The 14,725-nt window shown below is 34.2% G+C and overlaps 1 protein-coding gene across 2 annotated transcripts in view; it reads right to left on the reverse strand.

Annotated features, from left to right (window-relative positions):
- Positions 1-1,731: 1,731 nt before the first annotated feature.
- Positions 1,732-14,725, reverse strand: part of METAP2 (methionyl aminopeptidase 2) — a 29,530-nt gene continuing 16,536 nt past the window's right edge. For both annotated transcript variants that reach the window (XM_040491190.1, XM_040491189.1), the window contains exons 5-11: positions 8,289-8,450; positions 7,371-7,552; positions 6,428-6,522; positions 6,070-6,166; positions 3,757-3,860; positions 3,129-3,244; positions 1,732-2,428 (exon numbers count right to left, since the gene is read on the reverse strand). In XM_040491190.1, coding sequence (XP_040347124.1) covers positions 2,176-2,428; positions 3,129-3,244; positions 3,757-3,860; positions 6,070-6,166; positions 6,428-6,522; positions 7,371-7,552; positions 8,289-8,450 — 1,009 coding nt within the window. In that variant the 3' untranslated portion in view covers positions 1,732-2,175. The remainder of the gene's footprint in view (positions 2,429-3,128; positions 3,245-3,756; positions 3,861-6,069; positions 6,167-6,427; positions 6,523-7,370; positions 7,553-8,288; positions 8,451-14,725) is intronic.

Here is a 14,725-nt window from a genome sequence, read left to right on the forward strand (position 1 = left end):
CAACCGACTGAGCCACCCAGGTGCCCCGACCCTTTTACTTTTTAATCCCTCAAAACTAAAACCTAAGGGGAAGACTATGTGTGTGAGGTCAAGGGGGTATATGGGAATCCTGTACTTGATGCTCAATTTTGCTACAAACCTAAAATGGATATAAAGAGATGTATTAAATTTACAAAACCAAAACCTAGCCAATGAACAGAAACTTAAATTTCTTATTGTACATCTTAGTGTAGACTTCTACATTCGGCTAAGTTGATCTAACAAAAAACAACGTGTTTTGGTTGTAAAATAATTTACTAAAGGCACTATTTGTTAAACATCAACTAATAATTTGTTACTAATAAGGTACATCATTGTAAACATAACAAAATGATTTCAAGAGATACATGGCTAGTAGGTAAACAATACAATGTTTTTAAGTGACAGCTTTCCTATTTACAAGATCATATTTCTTCCAGCTATTCCAGGGGCATGCAGCGATGCTACTGCTCACAAGAGTTACTAGGAAGAGAGCTTGGAGGTCATAACTGGTTTGAGATCCCTACTGCTAAAGAGAGGTCTTATAATGCTCCAATATTCTTCATTCACAGGGTAAATTATAAAACTCTTGAGCATATTAATTGAGATACTTTATATCTCCCACCAAAACACATCAAAGTAGTATGGACTCAGAACCCCAAGAGAACTAGCTGGAGGGCCCAAGCCCTATAACATGTCTAAGCATGAGCTTGTGAGCTCTGCCACTAGCACATCACAGAAACTGGAGAAAATAATTTGAAAGTAGCTATTGAACATTAGCACCATAATAAACATGGCTCATATAACTGAAAACTAGATTGTTTACCCCATAAGACAACATTTATAGCTCTAATGCTATATATATAATAAATGATCTAAGTACAGAAATCCAGTTTTTCTTCCTATAAGAAAAACATTAAACAAAATACAAACTAAACAGCATCCCAGAGGCAGTGAATCTTATTGTGCTAAAGCATATACAAATTAAGGCTTTACCTTGGTACATAAACAATTTTGAAATTGTGTTGGAACATTCCCAACAAATCGGTTACAAAGAATTCAGGCAATTTGTTCAAGAATCTGTAGTGGGACTCAGTTTAAACAAGTAAATATTAGGTATCTTACATTCAACTTACGCACTTAGCTGCCATAATTAGTGTAACTGAAATGCCACTAGTTTTTAATTCAAGCCAGTCAAGGGGCAGGGTGAATTTGATTCATTAATGGAAAAGCCTAATAGTTCAATTTAACTTTTCTAACTATAGCAAGATCCAAGTATGGGAAGTTTTCCTGTTCTAGTATTTGTAGTTTTAAATGCCCTTTTGGTTTATTGAGCAAGCTGAATACATTTCCTGATAAAAACTACCACTGGATAAAGGATCTAAATGTTGAGATTTTACTAAATCAAGGTTTCAAGTTGGTACAATGTATCTACCAGGTCATGTTTCAATTAATCTTCATAATGTCATGGGAAAAAAATGAAAGACAAAGACTAATATGGTTCTAAAAAGAAAATAAAGGCAAACCTTTCCTAAAGCTTTATATTAATTTGTGAAGATTTTCCCACATTATGCATGTGTAGATCTTGTTTTAGCCATTATGTCAGAAGAAAAGTTTCAGTGTAGAGGTCTACAATCCAGATAAAAGGCTCTACATTTCCCTACGTTAAGTTCAGCTATTTCCTGTGCAGAATTATAACCACAGACATTGAAATGTAGCTCTCAGATCTGAAAATGTCTTTATTTTTTAGAAAATGGATTCCAGGAAGGTTAAAAAGCAATACCAGAGGGTATAGGTGCAGAATTGGATGTAGTCATTCAAAGCATTCAATTAAGAATATGGCAATATAAATATCTGAAAAGCATCTCTTAGGTGTTTTAAAACAAAAAATGTGTAAGTCATTCCTAACTAATTTGAGCTTTATAGCATTTACTAGATGGGAAAAACAGTTAACATTTGAAAGTCCTGAAAGCTTTTTCCTTGGCTAATTACATTAGATGGTTTGCATTTGATCAAAGTCCTTCCTTTTTAAACATGGATAAAAGCATTACATAGGTCCACTGTTAAACAGACAAACATGTTGCAAATTAATTGTGGTATAATGTACTCCAACAAAGCTTAGAAAATAAAAGATGTTGAGGCGGCTTTGGACTAAGTTTAATAGTCATCTCCTCTGCTGACAACTTCTTTACACGTTGGACGCAACAATATGGTATGTTCAAACTGTGCTGTATATGATCCTTTAATGTCACATAATGGTGGATATGGATCTACAATGCCCAAGTCACACAGATTCTTCAGAGCCATCAAGTATTTACTTTCTCCCAAGCGATCCAGCCATCTGCGGCAGAAGGCAAGGGTGCCAAAGTTTTCATTGATGACATTTAACAAGTGTTTTGTTCTTGGAAGCCTGAGAGGAGAAAATCCAAAATTAACAGGTGGCTAAAAAGTTACCAACTCATTTTCCCCATTAAGGAAAACTCATATGGTAGCTGTGGTTTTACTTGGTAATTAACTTCAAAAAACTTTTTGTCTCTTTCAACATTCAAAAGTCAGAATGTATAACAGCCCATACCTAATTATAGATGGCAGCTGAATGGGAGACCACCTGAAGACTATCTTACGTATTTATTTATGTGTCTACATATGTGTGTTAAATTCCCAGTAGAGACTCATCAACAGTATTATGGTGGTAATTTCCTTTTTTGTGCACCAAGCTGAAAGACCTGCACATAAAGGAGGTATAAATCCATCCTTCAACCATCTTCTCCAAAAAGTTTAAGGGGGAAAAAAAGGTAAAAATAGAAAGTTTATCAATAGGAAAATATTAAGAACAAAAACCTAGAAATGCCAGCAAAATGATTCTGAAAGTATTAACAATTATTAGAAACTGGATCTGAAGAGAATACTTGCCTATATCATTTTCATTTCAGTTAAGATTTTTAACAGGCCAATTTCCTTGCTGTATTATAAAAATCCACACAACTTACTGGTAGGCTATAGAACTGTACATTAATGAATATACCACTGTGAATGTTTGTCACATTTTTAAAAATGCTACTAACTGGGAAAAGAAGCTTAATACTCCTATAAAAACAACAGTCTCTCACCTTATTGGCACATGTCCAACATCAAAATTTTTCATATAATGTGAACATTCCATATCATCATGAACAACGCCTTTTCCTGTGCTTCCAAAGGTTTCAATGGCATACACTTCTCCTTCCTAAAGAATATGTAAGGTCAAGGGGAGAGAAGAAAAATTCAGAACCAATTAAAATTGCCATTTGTTAACTTCAGGCTGAGGTTATTATTTACTTCATATAAGAAACAACATGAAATAACCCCCTGGTAGTCATCCACCCTTCCTTGCTTTATCTCCTTAGCACTTTTTGGTCTATGTCCTCCTATTGGAATGTAGGCTTTATACAGGCAGGGAATTTTGTTTTGTTCACTACTACATCCTCAGTGACTACTAAAGAGACTGGCATCTAAGAGATGCTTAGTAAATACTCATTATGTGTTGAATGAACAATCCTCTGACATACCCAACTTCCATAGCTGACTGAGCCCTAGCCTGACCAGACACAATTTGCATACTCACACAGACCAGTAAAGATGGCAAGTTAATTTTGCTCAACATACTATATACTCAACTATCACTAACTTTAGTTTAGGAAAAAAAAAAAAAAATCAGAATGCTTCACAATAAACACTTTGTATGTATGGCATACATACCTCCATTCTTGTAGCCTCTCCTCCTTTCACGATGGGCACTGTTTTCCCAGCATGTATTCTATACGGCCCAATTGAATGTCCGTTTAGGTTACGGATTGGTTTCACTGGCATAATAGGAAAACAGTTATTCAAGGTTTCCAGAAGCACAAACACATCTCTTGGCTTTCTAGCACAGAGTTCAAGCATTGATTTAAAAACGATACTGCACTACTAAATAACCTCGCATTGACATAGTTAAGTACAAACTGGAAAACTAGCAGAATACAGAAAAGATGTTAATTGCAATTTACTAAAAACTAGAACGGAGTAAAGGGGGATGATGGGAAAAGAAAAAACTATGTGATGAGGTAACAATGGGGGGTCATCTAAGGAGGTATTGTTTTTCATTCGTTTTTAACTTTTTTTTTTAATTTAATCTCTACACCGAACATGGGGTTCAAACCCACAACCTTGAGTCACACACTCCATGGACTGAGCCAGCCAAGTGCCCTTAAGGAGGTACTGTTAATATAAAGTTATATTACACAGTACATGTCATGTACACAGTGATTACAAACAAAATATATTTTTACAGTTATGGACCAAAAGGTAATGTGAAAATGTGGATACTGTGTCGAAATGACAGGATGTAAAACCATACATTTTTTTACTTTTTTCACAAACCAACTCATACAGTTTTTTCTTCAGTTGACAAAGGGGGGTGTTGGACTTCCAGTCCTAGGGCTTGAAGATCCCAGGACACAAAATGAATCTAGCAGGACTGCCACCAGGGTGTAGAAAATTCCAGAAAGCTTTGGCCTACATAATGGAATCCACACACCTCCCTATCTTAAATTTTACAATTATAGCACATTCCAAATGTTAATAAGGAAAATCCAAACAACTCCAAGGTCTTGAGACCAATTACAGAACAAATTGTGGTATATTCACACAATGGAATACTACTCAACAATAAAAATGAAAGGTTGGGGATACACTGAACAACAAAATAAAACCTAAAGAAAAAAGAACAACAGGCACAATTATATACATGTTGTTTTATTATTATATACGTAAAAGTTAAGCACAAATATACTGTTGTTTAAGGACGCATAGTTAGATACTAAAGACATAAAGAAAAGCAAATGTAAATACTTTAGCACTCAAGACTGTGGTTTGCTAGAGGAAGACTGCTGTAATTCAAAAGAGTATACAGAATTGAAGGGCTTTTGGAATGCTGACAATATTCTATTTCTCAAGGGATAAAATTACATAACTTTTACAATTGTTTAACTGAATTTTTGTGTTGCATGTATTTTCAGTGATATTCCACAATAAAAATGGTTTAAAAAAATCTATCTCTGCAGTGCTAGAATTCCAGTACAAGTTGCCTTTCTTTTAAGGCAGAATTAGGTAGCAAGGTTTTTTCAACTCTACAACAATGAAACAATGACAATTATATTGATTATACTGTAGAAATGATTGATTTGCACTGATGTTCACAGGATTATGGATTTGTGAGCAACAAGGACATACACCATCAGGTTGCAGAGGAAGAATACCTTCTGCAGTTGGTAGAAACACAGTAGTCTATCAGTATCAACAAGGTCAGGCAAAGAATGCTAAATAAATCATGTGAATTTACAGAGGTCAAGGAGGTATGAATGTCTCTGCTCAGATGACTACAAGGGAGAGACAGGATTTGGTTAAAGGAAATGTGGGAAACACTCCTTAAGAAAGTTATTAGAATAAATATACTCACTAAAAAATAAAAATAAATAAAAATAAAATTAAAAAGTTATTAGAACAGTAGTTACAGAGAGCAGTGAGCACAGATCAGGAAGGAGGACAGTGGTTAGACCCTGAGAGCTAGGAAAGCAGCACAAAGCACAGGTGACTCTGGGACTGTGTACCTAAGGCAGTGGCTGGGAAAGACCAAGAGGCAAAGGGAATAAAGATTAAAGAAAAAACACACAAGGAATTAACTGGGCTCTAAATTCTGAACTCAACTTAAAAAAAAAAAGGTGAAGGGCTCATCAATGGAATGAGTCCCTGGCTTCTTTTTAAGCCTCAATTTGACTTAGTCACAGAAAACCAAGTCTACATTTTGGCCATTCTCAGATAAATCCCTGGGTATCTTATCAGCTACCACCGCAGCTCGGCAAGAGTTCCCACCTAGTGACCAGTTTTCCTAATAAGATGAAGTTATTTTCCCTCCGTTTTCCCTCTTTATATTCCCAGGAGATAAAGAAAGCACTCAACACTACTTTGTAAAATTAATTCTGCAAGAGGTCACATGCATTTCAAAATAATATTCATTTTTTAAAAACATACCTTGATATGTCTTCCCATCTATTTCAACCTCATAGGATTCCATAACTTCTTGGATGGCCTCACCAACATCACACAGACGGACATCAATTCCAGCACACTAAAAACAAAATGATATATATACTTGTTACTCAAAATGCATAATTTTATTACAATTTATTAGTATTCTAAAATAAAGGGCAATTAGATAAAACTGCTTTGTATATTATAACTTCCTTTATAAAACCTTGGTATATTATACTAGAATTGTCCACTTAAAATCCTAAGGGCAGTGGACCAGTCTTACATAATCCAAAGACCTTTAACAGGCTATAAAATGCTCAAAATACATTGAATGAAATTGTGCTTCCAGTTCACATACCTTTATTCCAGTGTTAGTGGCATCTTTTACAGCTTTTAATAATGTATCATATTTGGGATTAAAAGTAACAGTAAAAGCACAGTCAATAATCCTACCTGAAAGAGAAAATTCTTCTTTAAGTTGATGTATCAGCTAGTCAATTTGTCTACTTTATTGCATCTATTCTATTAATCTGCCTAGTTAACATGCAAATAAAACGATGGGCTCAAATGAAGGCAGCAGTCCAAGTACCCACACAGCATTCAAAATCAAAGTGAAAAAAAGTATAAATAAGTTATATAAAAGTTTCAGAATGCAAAGACTAATTCCAGGGTCAGTATGTAACATTTCAAGATAGCACCAATATAGTACTAACCTAGGTGGATAAGCAAAATATAAACAGAAACAAATCAAAAAGAGAAAAACCTGGGGACTAAGGAACAGTAATGTGGGCAGAGAAAATGTAAAGGTCTACAGACACCAATCAGTGCAGCTGCTGCAATTTAGCAAAACCTCAGGTAAGTACTTTATCTGAATTTTATTTTCTTTATCTGAACTTTATTTTCTCACCTAAGTGAGATAAAAGGTACTCACCCAACAAGGTTTGGGGGCAGAATTTAGAAAAGCTAGCAAGTGTATAAAGGTTGGTAAACTTAAACGTTCTAAGTAAATGTTTGTTGTTCTTATTAACAGATAAATTCCTAAAACAACATGAATAAACAAGATTAATTTCTTCTCACCTTGATACAAAGAGTTATAAACCTCAATTACCCAATGGTTTGCATTATACTCCATGTAGTAGGATACTGAAAAGTAAATCTCAAAAACTGGCTCAACACAACTCTACTGAAAAGTGAGGCATAAAGAAGAAAATCAGGGAGTTCAAGTACCTGAGCCCCATCTAACAGAGAGAAGACTAATTTTTTCTGGAGGTGGGGGGGGGGAATTATTTCCAAAAACTCACCACTTATATGTGTTCCGAAGTCTATCTTACAGATGTCATCATACTGTAATACTGTTGTGTCACCAGCATTTGGAGTATAATGGGCAGCACAGTTATTTAGAGAACACCCAGTAGGAAATGCCAGGCCTGCATTTAATCCATTCTCTTTAATTAGCTTTCGTGAACAGTCTTCCAACTTTTCACTATTTAAAAAAAAAAAATTATTTACATTTTTATCTTTATATACCTTAAAGGTCATCAGGTCCAGAGAATTTACCAAAACTCTTAAGTTACTTTCTGGGAAAGATCTGAACAATTCCTGGATGTGAATGACTAATAGTCTCTGATGCTATGAAAATAGTAGCTCATTTCTAAAAGATAAAAGATTAAAAAAATTCAATTCCACTAGAAATCTGGAGAAACAGAACCACACAATCCACTTTTAACTTAGTTACAAGGAAGTGAGATTCTCCACTCAGACTAATATAAATGTTGATTACATTTTATTTGCTCAATGTTGCACATTTAAAAAACTGTCTGAATTAGAGAACTGTTGCCTTTTATAGCTAATTACTACTCGAAAGGAAAACTAGAGACAAAGTACCTTTATTGGTTTCTTCATTGCATTGTAACTGTTTTGTGACCAATAATTTTAATACAAATTGTTAGTGAAGTAATAGACTTCCAAACAGAAAGTAAGAATCAGAGTAATGTGTGCATTTGCACATATAAGTGTACAAAGTACAAAATAGGGTTGTTGAGGTATAAATGTCCTCTTATGGTTTCCTCATTACATTTACAGTATAAGAACTCATATTTCTAGAACCCTCACTTCAAGTTTAAGCAAAGTAGTAAGAAAGCCAAACATTACAACTGGAGAGTTAGCACTTAAAAAAAATTTTTTTTTATCACATTCTTACAAAAATATATTCCTTTTACCAGATTTCTATCATTGTCATCCCAGGCTTGATCCAGCTCATAACATATTTTCTAACTTGTCGATGTGCTTCTGCAGCTTCTCGAAAATCATTCCAAATCTCTTCACTAGCTTGATCTAATGCTTTCTTTTCTTCACTTGTAGTTCTCCAAGCAGCTGTTCGCCTTTATAGTATGTATAGCATAGTATTAGTCACTTTAGAAACAGCAGATAAGCATAAAAGCTGAGAGATAAAAATACACTAATATAAGACATTTTAGATAAAAATGTCACACATTCAATTTCTTATATTAAACATCAGCAAAGTTTCTGAAATACGAGTAGTCACACACTTGCAATCAAGCCAAATCAAGTTAAACCTTTTTTGTAAGACTCTCAAAGTCCTCAAGTGAAATTTCATTCATAGTCAAAGAGACTAAAACTTTGCCACACAAAAATAACACAAAAAGGAAAAAAAAAAAAAAAACAGAGAAGCCAGAAAAGAGTCCTGGAAACCAAGCAGTGGAAGAAAAAAAATTATCCTTCCACTCAAGGTTACTCTGAGAGACTTCAAAAGACCACACCAAAAATTAACGTTTAATTTCATCAACAGGGTAAGTACTAATATGAAAACTTGACCAGAAATCTACATACACTTTCATCAAAATATAAAATATTATGTGCTTTTGCAGGATCTTTCTAATGTAAGAGGCGATGCTCCTTGAAGGATATGGTTCATATTTGAAAACTGCCAGGGATAACAAATATTTTTTATTCAGTATCTGGGAAATGAGAAGATACACTGACTCCCTTTAAGCAGCACCTTTCAAAAATAGTAACTTTTCAAATGAAAATCTTTTAAAAAGTTCTTATAACTTTCATACATTACTGGCAATATTGAATACACAGTTCACAACTCAGTGATCACTGAGGTATAAATTATACTCAGTATAAAGCGATGCCTTCATTGGGGCGCCTGGGTGACTCAGTCAGTTGAGTGTCCAACTTCGGCTCAGGCCATGATCCCACAGTTTGTGGGCTGGAGCCCTGCATCAGGCTCTGTGCTGACAGCTCAGAGCCTGGAGCCTGTTTCAGATTCTGCGTCTCCCCCTCTCTCTGCCCCTCCCATGCTCATGCTCTCTCTGTCTCTCAATAATAAATAAACATTAAAAAAATGTTTTAATTTAAAAATAAAAGAAATAAAGTGATGCCTTCAAGATTACTATTTTCCTCAAACTATGGCTTGCAGGCAAATACAAAATACAGCCTGGTACGTGTCTCGTAATCAAAATTTTACTGCAATACAACTATGTCTATTTGTGTACATACTGTCTATAGGTACTTACGTGCATGCTATAAAAGCATAAGTGAGTAACACTCATGGCCTGAAATATTTACTACATGGCTCTTTATAGAAAAAGTTAACATAACTGCTCTAGAGTATGCCCCTAAATTGTTTCCAAATACTGTGAGTTCTTGGTCGTTGTCAAGTTATGATTACTTCCTACCGCAACAGCTACCTGTGTGCCAACATCTAGCACCTCTAATTTGCTACAATGACACAAAGGGGCCGTCCTATGTCATTTTAGGGATACTTAAGCATCACAGAGGCTTCTTTGGCTTATTTTCTGTTTGGAAATGTATTTTGGATCTATATACTGACATTACAAAGAAATGAAATATTGCAGCACCATCTGTTAAGGTCAGTTTTGAACGCCACAAATACTTAAATGTGTATGAATTACTTTTAATCGGAATAGTGAAGATTCAAGAGGCAATTACAAGTATTCAAAGGAACATCCTCAGACTAGAAGGTAACAGGATACGATCCTTTAAAAAGTATATTCTCAACATGTGGCCCAATCTTTTTTAGCTGCAATACACTTATAGTTGCTCACTCCAAGATGGGACAGACAAGCCACAATCTCCTGACCTCCAGATATAACTCCAGTTTATTCTCTCCCATGAATCCAAAAATCTTTCCTGGAAACCAAGAACCCAAACATTCTAAGAATCAATCATTCCAGGCATAAGAATACTGGCTAAAGACATCAGTTTTTAAACAAAACATATCACAGTTGTCTCTTACATGGGCCATAATTCTGGCACATATACAATAGCCATACCATTATTGCACCCCTTGCCTCAAAAGCCAAACATTTTGTGAAAAACAAAAATATCCCCAAATGTTTTTTCTAGAATGGCTAAGACGAAAGACTATGTCCACAGGGAATTGATGGATATCATGCAGTGGGGCCATGAAAATGAAATTGGTCATTATCAATTCCCATTTTTTCTCTTCAATTCTTCGAATCCATTTCTTATAGATTAAAATGCTAAGTATAATTAAATTTCAAATGCTATCTAACTACATTTTAGAATCAGAATATGGCACAATAAAGATTTCCAATAATGAAATCAACAGGTCTCAAACATCTTACACTTCTGAAGCTGCATAGCTGATTCTTAGAAGCAGTAATTCTTCAAAAGGTTATGGAATGTTCTACATTGTTGCTAAAGAGGTACCAATCAGAAGCTAGATGAAAGAAATTCTTTTCCTAAGTCTTGAGTTCAAATTGAAAGCCATTAGTAATATTCAAGAAATACACTGCCAGCATCTAAAATTAGAATTCCAGGTTCGTTCTAAAGACAAAAAATATTATCAAGGAGCCTGTCCTCTTTCCTAAATTTGATATTTTGACGTTCAGTCTATTTAGCAAATACATAGAAATCAATAAAATGAAAAAAACATTCTGAGCCAATAATTATTTGAAAAGGCAATTAATTCATCCAAGTGACAGAGGTGGGTTAGAAATACTTTTTAAATAAATTATGTATGTACAACAAAACTATCAAAATAACTGCTCGAAAGAGAATCTTTACAGAAGTGTTTACAGAGTATGTAAACTTCCCACACCTCTTTCATATTTTGGAGTCTTTTCAATATTTCATCATTTTTACTAGATGTGTTAAGAGCATAAAATGTAAGTAAAACCAAAAGATACAAAGGAATCTGATTATTAGTTTCAAACAGTTGTAAACATTTCTGAACTCACTGCATGGATAACTTGAAAGCTACTTACATTTGTATTTTTAAAGCACCAAATACCACGTTTATAAAAATCATATAAAAATGCATGTCTTTAACCTAGAAATTAAGATTGCATGTAGATCAATTCCTTCCTCTGAAACTGGTAAACAGAAAAATAAAGCATGTTTTAACTTTGCCTATAAGAAACTACAGTTAACTGATAAAGTTAATTGAGACCCAGCTGATAGAGGAAAATTCTTCTTATAGAAAATCAGCTAATAAATGTAGAAAGAACTACAGAATTAGAAATTCACCATTTTGCAGTCCCCAATGAAAAAACTGATAAAGCATGAATGGATATTAAAATAATTAAGAAGAAGGCTGTTGAAAAAAAGGATATTCCAATGGTACCAAACTACCCACAGATTACTTGGAAACTGCAAAAAGAAAAAAGTACCTTTAAAAAAGAAACAGCTGGCTAGTATCACATTAACCAAGTGACCACATACAGTAAAACTAGTAACAGAACAATCTGACATTGTATCTGATGCAACAGACTATGATTCAATATGAAGAACACAGTATCGCTTATATGTCCCTGTCAAAATCTAAATATAATCTAAGCCTTTACAACTAATTCCAGGTTACAGAAAATAGAGCGAAATCACTAATAAAATTATACTAGATACAAAATAGAATATTATACTCATTCAAAATTGGTTTAAAAATTTTTACTAACATAGGAAAGACACAGAGAAAGTCAGTTTTTTTAGAAGTGCAAATTACTAATTATAAGAGGAAAAAATAGTAATGACACACTAGAGAAACTAGATACACCTTATCCAAGTGATAAAACCTGATATCATGTGCCTCCAGATGTGACAATCCTTCAAAGGACATGATACCTACTTGTCTAGTATTCCATCCAAAAATACACAAACTACTTTCAAATAATTCAGAAAAAGTAGATGAATAGAGATTCACCAATATAACATTTTCCACATCTGCCCTCTATCTTTCTGTCTTCCAAGGAGAAAATGGAATGTTACTGGTATATTATACAGAATATATATATTCGGTGTAATTGTCATATTCCCCTGAGAAAGAGAACAATAGATGAGGCAAATGTTAAAGAGAACCTGAGTGAAAGGTATGCAGGAATTCTTTCTCTTAAGTACAGAATTATTTTAAATAAAAAGCTAAATAAAATGCACTCAACCTGGGTGGTAGTTACACAGGCAAGTTCTTTGTGATAATTCATGTAATTTTTAGTAAGTTTATTAAAAAAAAATAATGAAGGAAAAAAAGAGACAAGCAAAGAAACAAACCCTATAATGTAGAGAACAAACTGATGGTTACAGGAGGTGGGAGGTGGGGGGAATACATGAAACAGGTGATGGAGAGTAAGTGCACTTGTTGTGACAAGCACTGGGCGATATGTGGAAGTGCTGAATCACTATGTTATACACCTGAAACTAGTATTATGCTGTGTGCTAACTAGAATTTAAATGAAAACTTAAAAAAAAAAAAAGGGTAGATACAAAACTGTATTTAATACTTTACCAAACCTGTAAGAATACTGAATCTGATCTATTTGCAAATAGTCAAAACTGGTTATATGAATGTCAAAAAATATTAAAACTTGGGGCGCCTGGATGGCTCAGTCGGTTAAGCAGCCGACTTCGGCTCAGGTCATGATCTCACGGTCCGTGAGTTCGAGCCCCGCGTCGGGCTCTGTGCTGACAGCTCAGAGCCTGGAGCCGTTTCAGATTCTGTGTCTCCCTCTCTCTGACCCTCCCCTGTTCATGCTCTGTCTCTGTCTCAAAAAAATAAATAAACGTTAAAAAAAAAAAAAATTAAAACTTACTAAAAAGCAAACATAACCACAATAAACTTCTTTTTCATTTCCCCACAGCATACAAGATTGCTTTTAAATATTTAAGTATTACTTAAGAAATATAACATATAATTAATATCTTCCTCTATTGTTTCAAAATCAGAGGTTATTCTACCTCTACAATGTTTAATTTGCAACAGATGATAGTAAGGAGGGAAAGATAGTTTTTAAGGTTTATAAAATCTCAATTTTCTTTGTATTAAACATTACTTCAACTGTTCCACTATATTCACATTATTAAAAATATTAATCTAGGGGCGCCTGGGTGGCGCAGTCGGTTAAGCGTCCGACTTCAGCCAGGTCACGATCTCGCGGTCCGTGAGTTCGAGCCCCGCGTCAGGCTCTGGGCTGATGGCTCAGAGCCTAGAGCTTGTTTCCGATTCTGTGTCTCCCTCTCTCTCTGACCCTCCCCCGTTCATGCTCTGTCTCTCTCTATCCCAAAAATAAATAAACGTTGGAAAAAAAAATATTAATCTATTTTTTAATAAGTATAGGAAATCAATGGTTTTCTTCCACTTAGCAATAAACACATAGAAATGGAAACATAAAAACATCCTGTTCACATCAGTAACAAAACCATAAAACACTTAACAAATTTAACAAAGGGATGGGACCTACCTGAAAAGAATCAGAATAAGTGGGAAAATATACTATGACAATGGATAAGATAAAGTGACACAACTGTCAATTTTCTGAAAAAAGATACATAAGTATAATGCAATTCTGATCAGAATTCTAATGAGAGCATTTTTCTGTGGGTATATGTGTTAAAACTATTATGACTAAAAACAGCTTAGTATAAAAAAGAACTGTGTTTGGGCGTGTATGGCAGAGGAGAAAGACTTGCCTTATTGAATTATCAACATATAAAGTTGCTGATAAATCCAAATACTAGCACAGGAATATACAAACAGATCCGTAGAATAATAGAAATTGGTTGACTAAGAAAATATAGTTCCATAATATGAGAATATAGTATATGGCAGAGGTGGTTATTCCATTGAGTAGAGTGAATTATTTCATGAATAAACAATTCTAGCACAATTGGCTGTCCATTTGAAATAAAATAAAATTAGCACTCCCAACTCTACACAAAAATAATTCCAGACTAACTAAAGACATAATAAAACACAGAGGAAGAGTTTGAAAAAAATCTAAGAGACTGCTAGGAATCCAGAGGTATAATATACCATATTCAAAGTTTTAAAACTTTTAGAAGAGCAAAAGAACAAAGCCAACAATCAAAAAATGCTCACAATCATTAGCAGTTCGAGAATCATAAACTAAAGTATTAACATATTCTTTGATTCAGCAGTTCCACTCCTGGAAAACTATCACACAGTAAAACTGCCAGAGTGTAAGGAGACACATACATAAACACGTATACATAAATACATATGTGTATCTTAGAAATACTTATTACAGAATGGTTTATAATATGGCAAAAAATATTAGAGACAAAGTAAATGCTCATCGATTAGAAAATGGTGAAATACAATATAGCATATTCATTCTATGGAATATTATAAAGC

This window comes from Herpailurus yagouaroundi, unplaced genomic scaffold (assembly GCF_014898765.1).
Source record: "Herpailurus yagouaroundi ecotype Mexico unplaced genomic scaffold, PumYag 182, whole genome shotgun sequence".
NCBI lineage: Eukaryota > Metazoa > Chordata > Mammalia > Carnivora > Felidae > Herpailurus > Herpailurus yagouaroundi.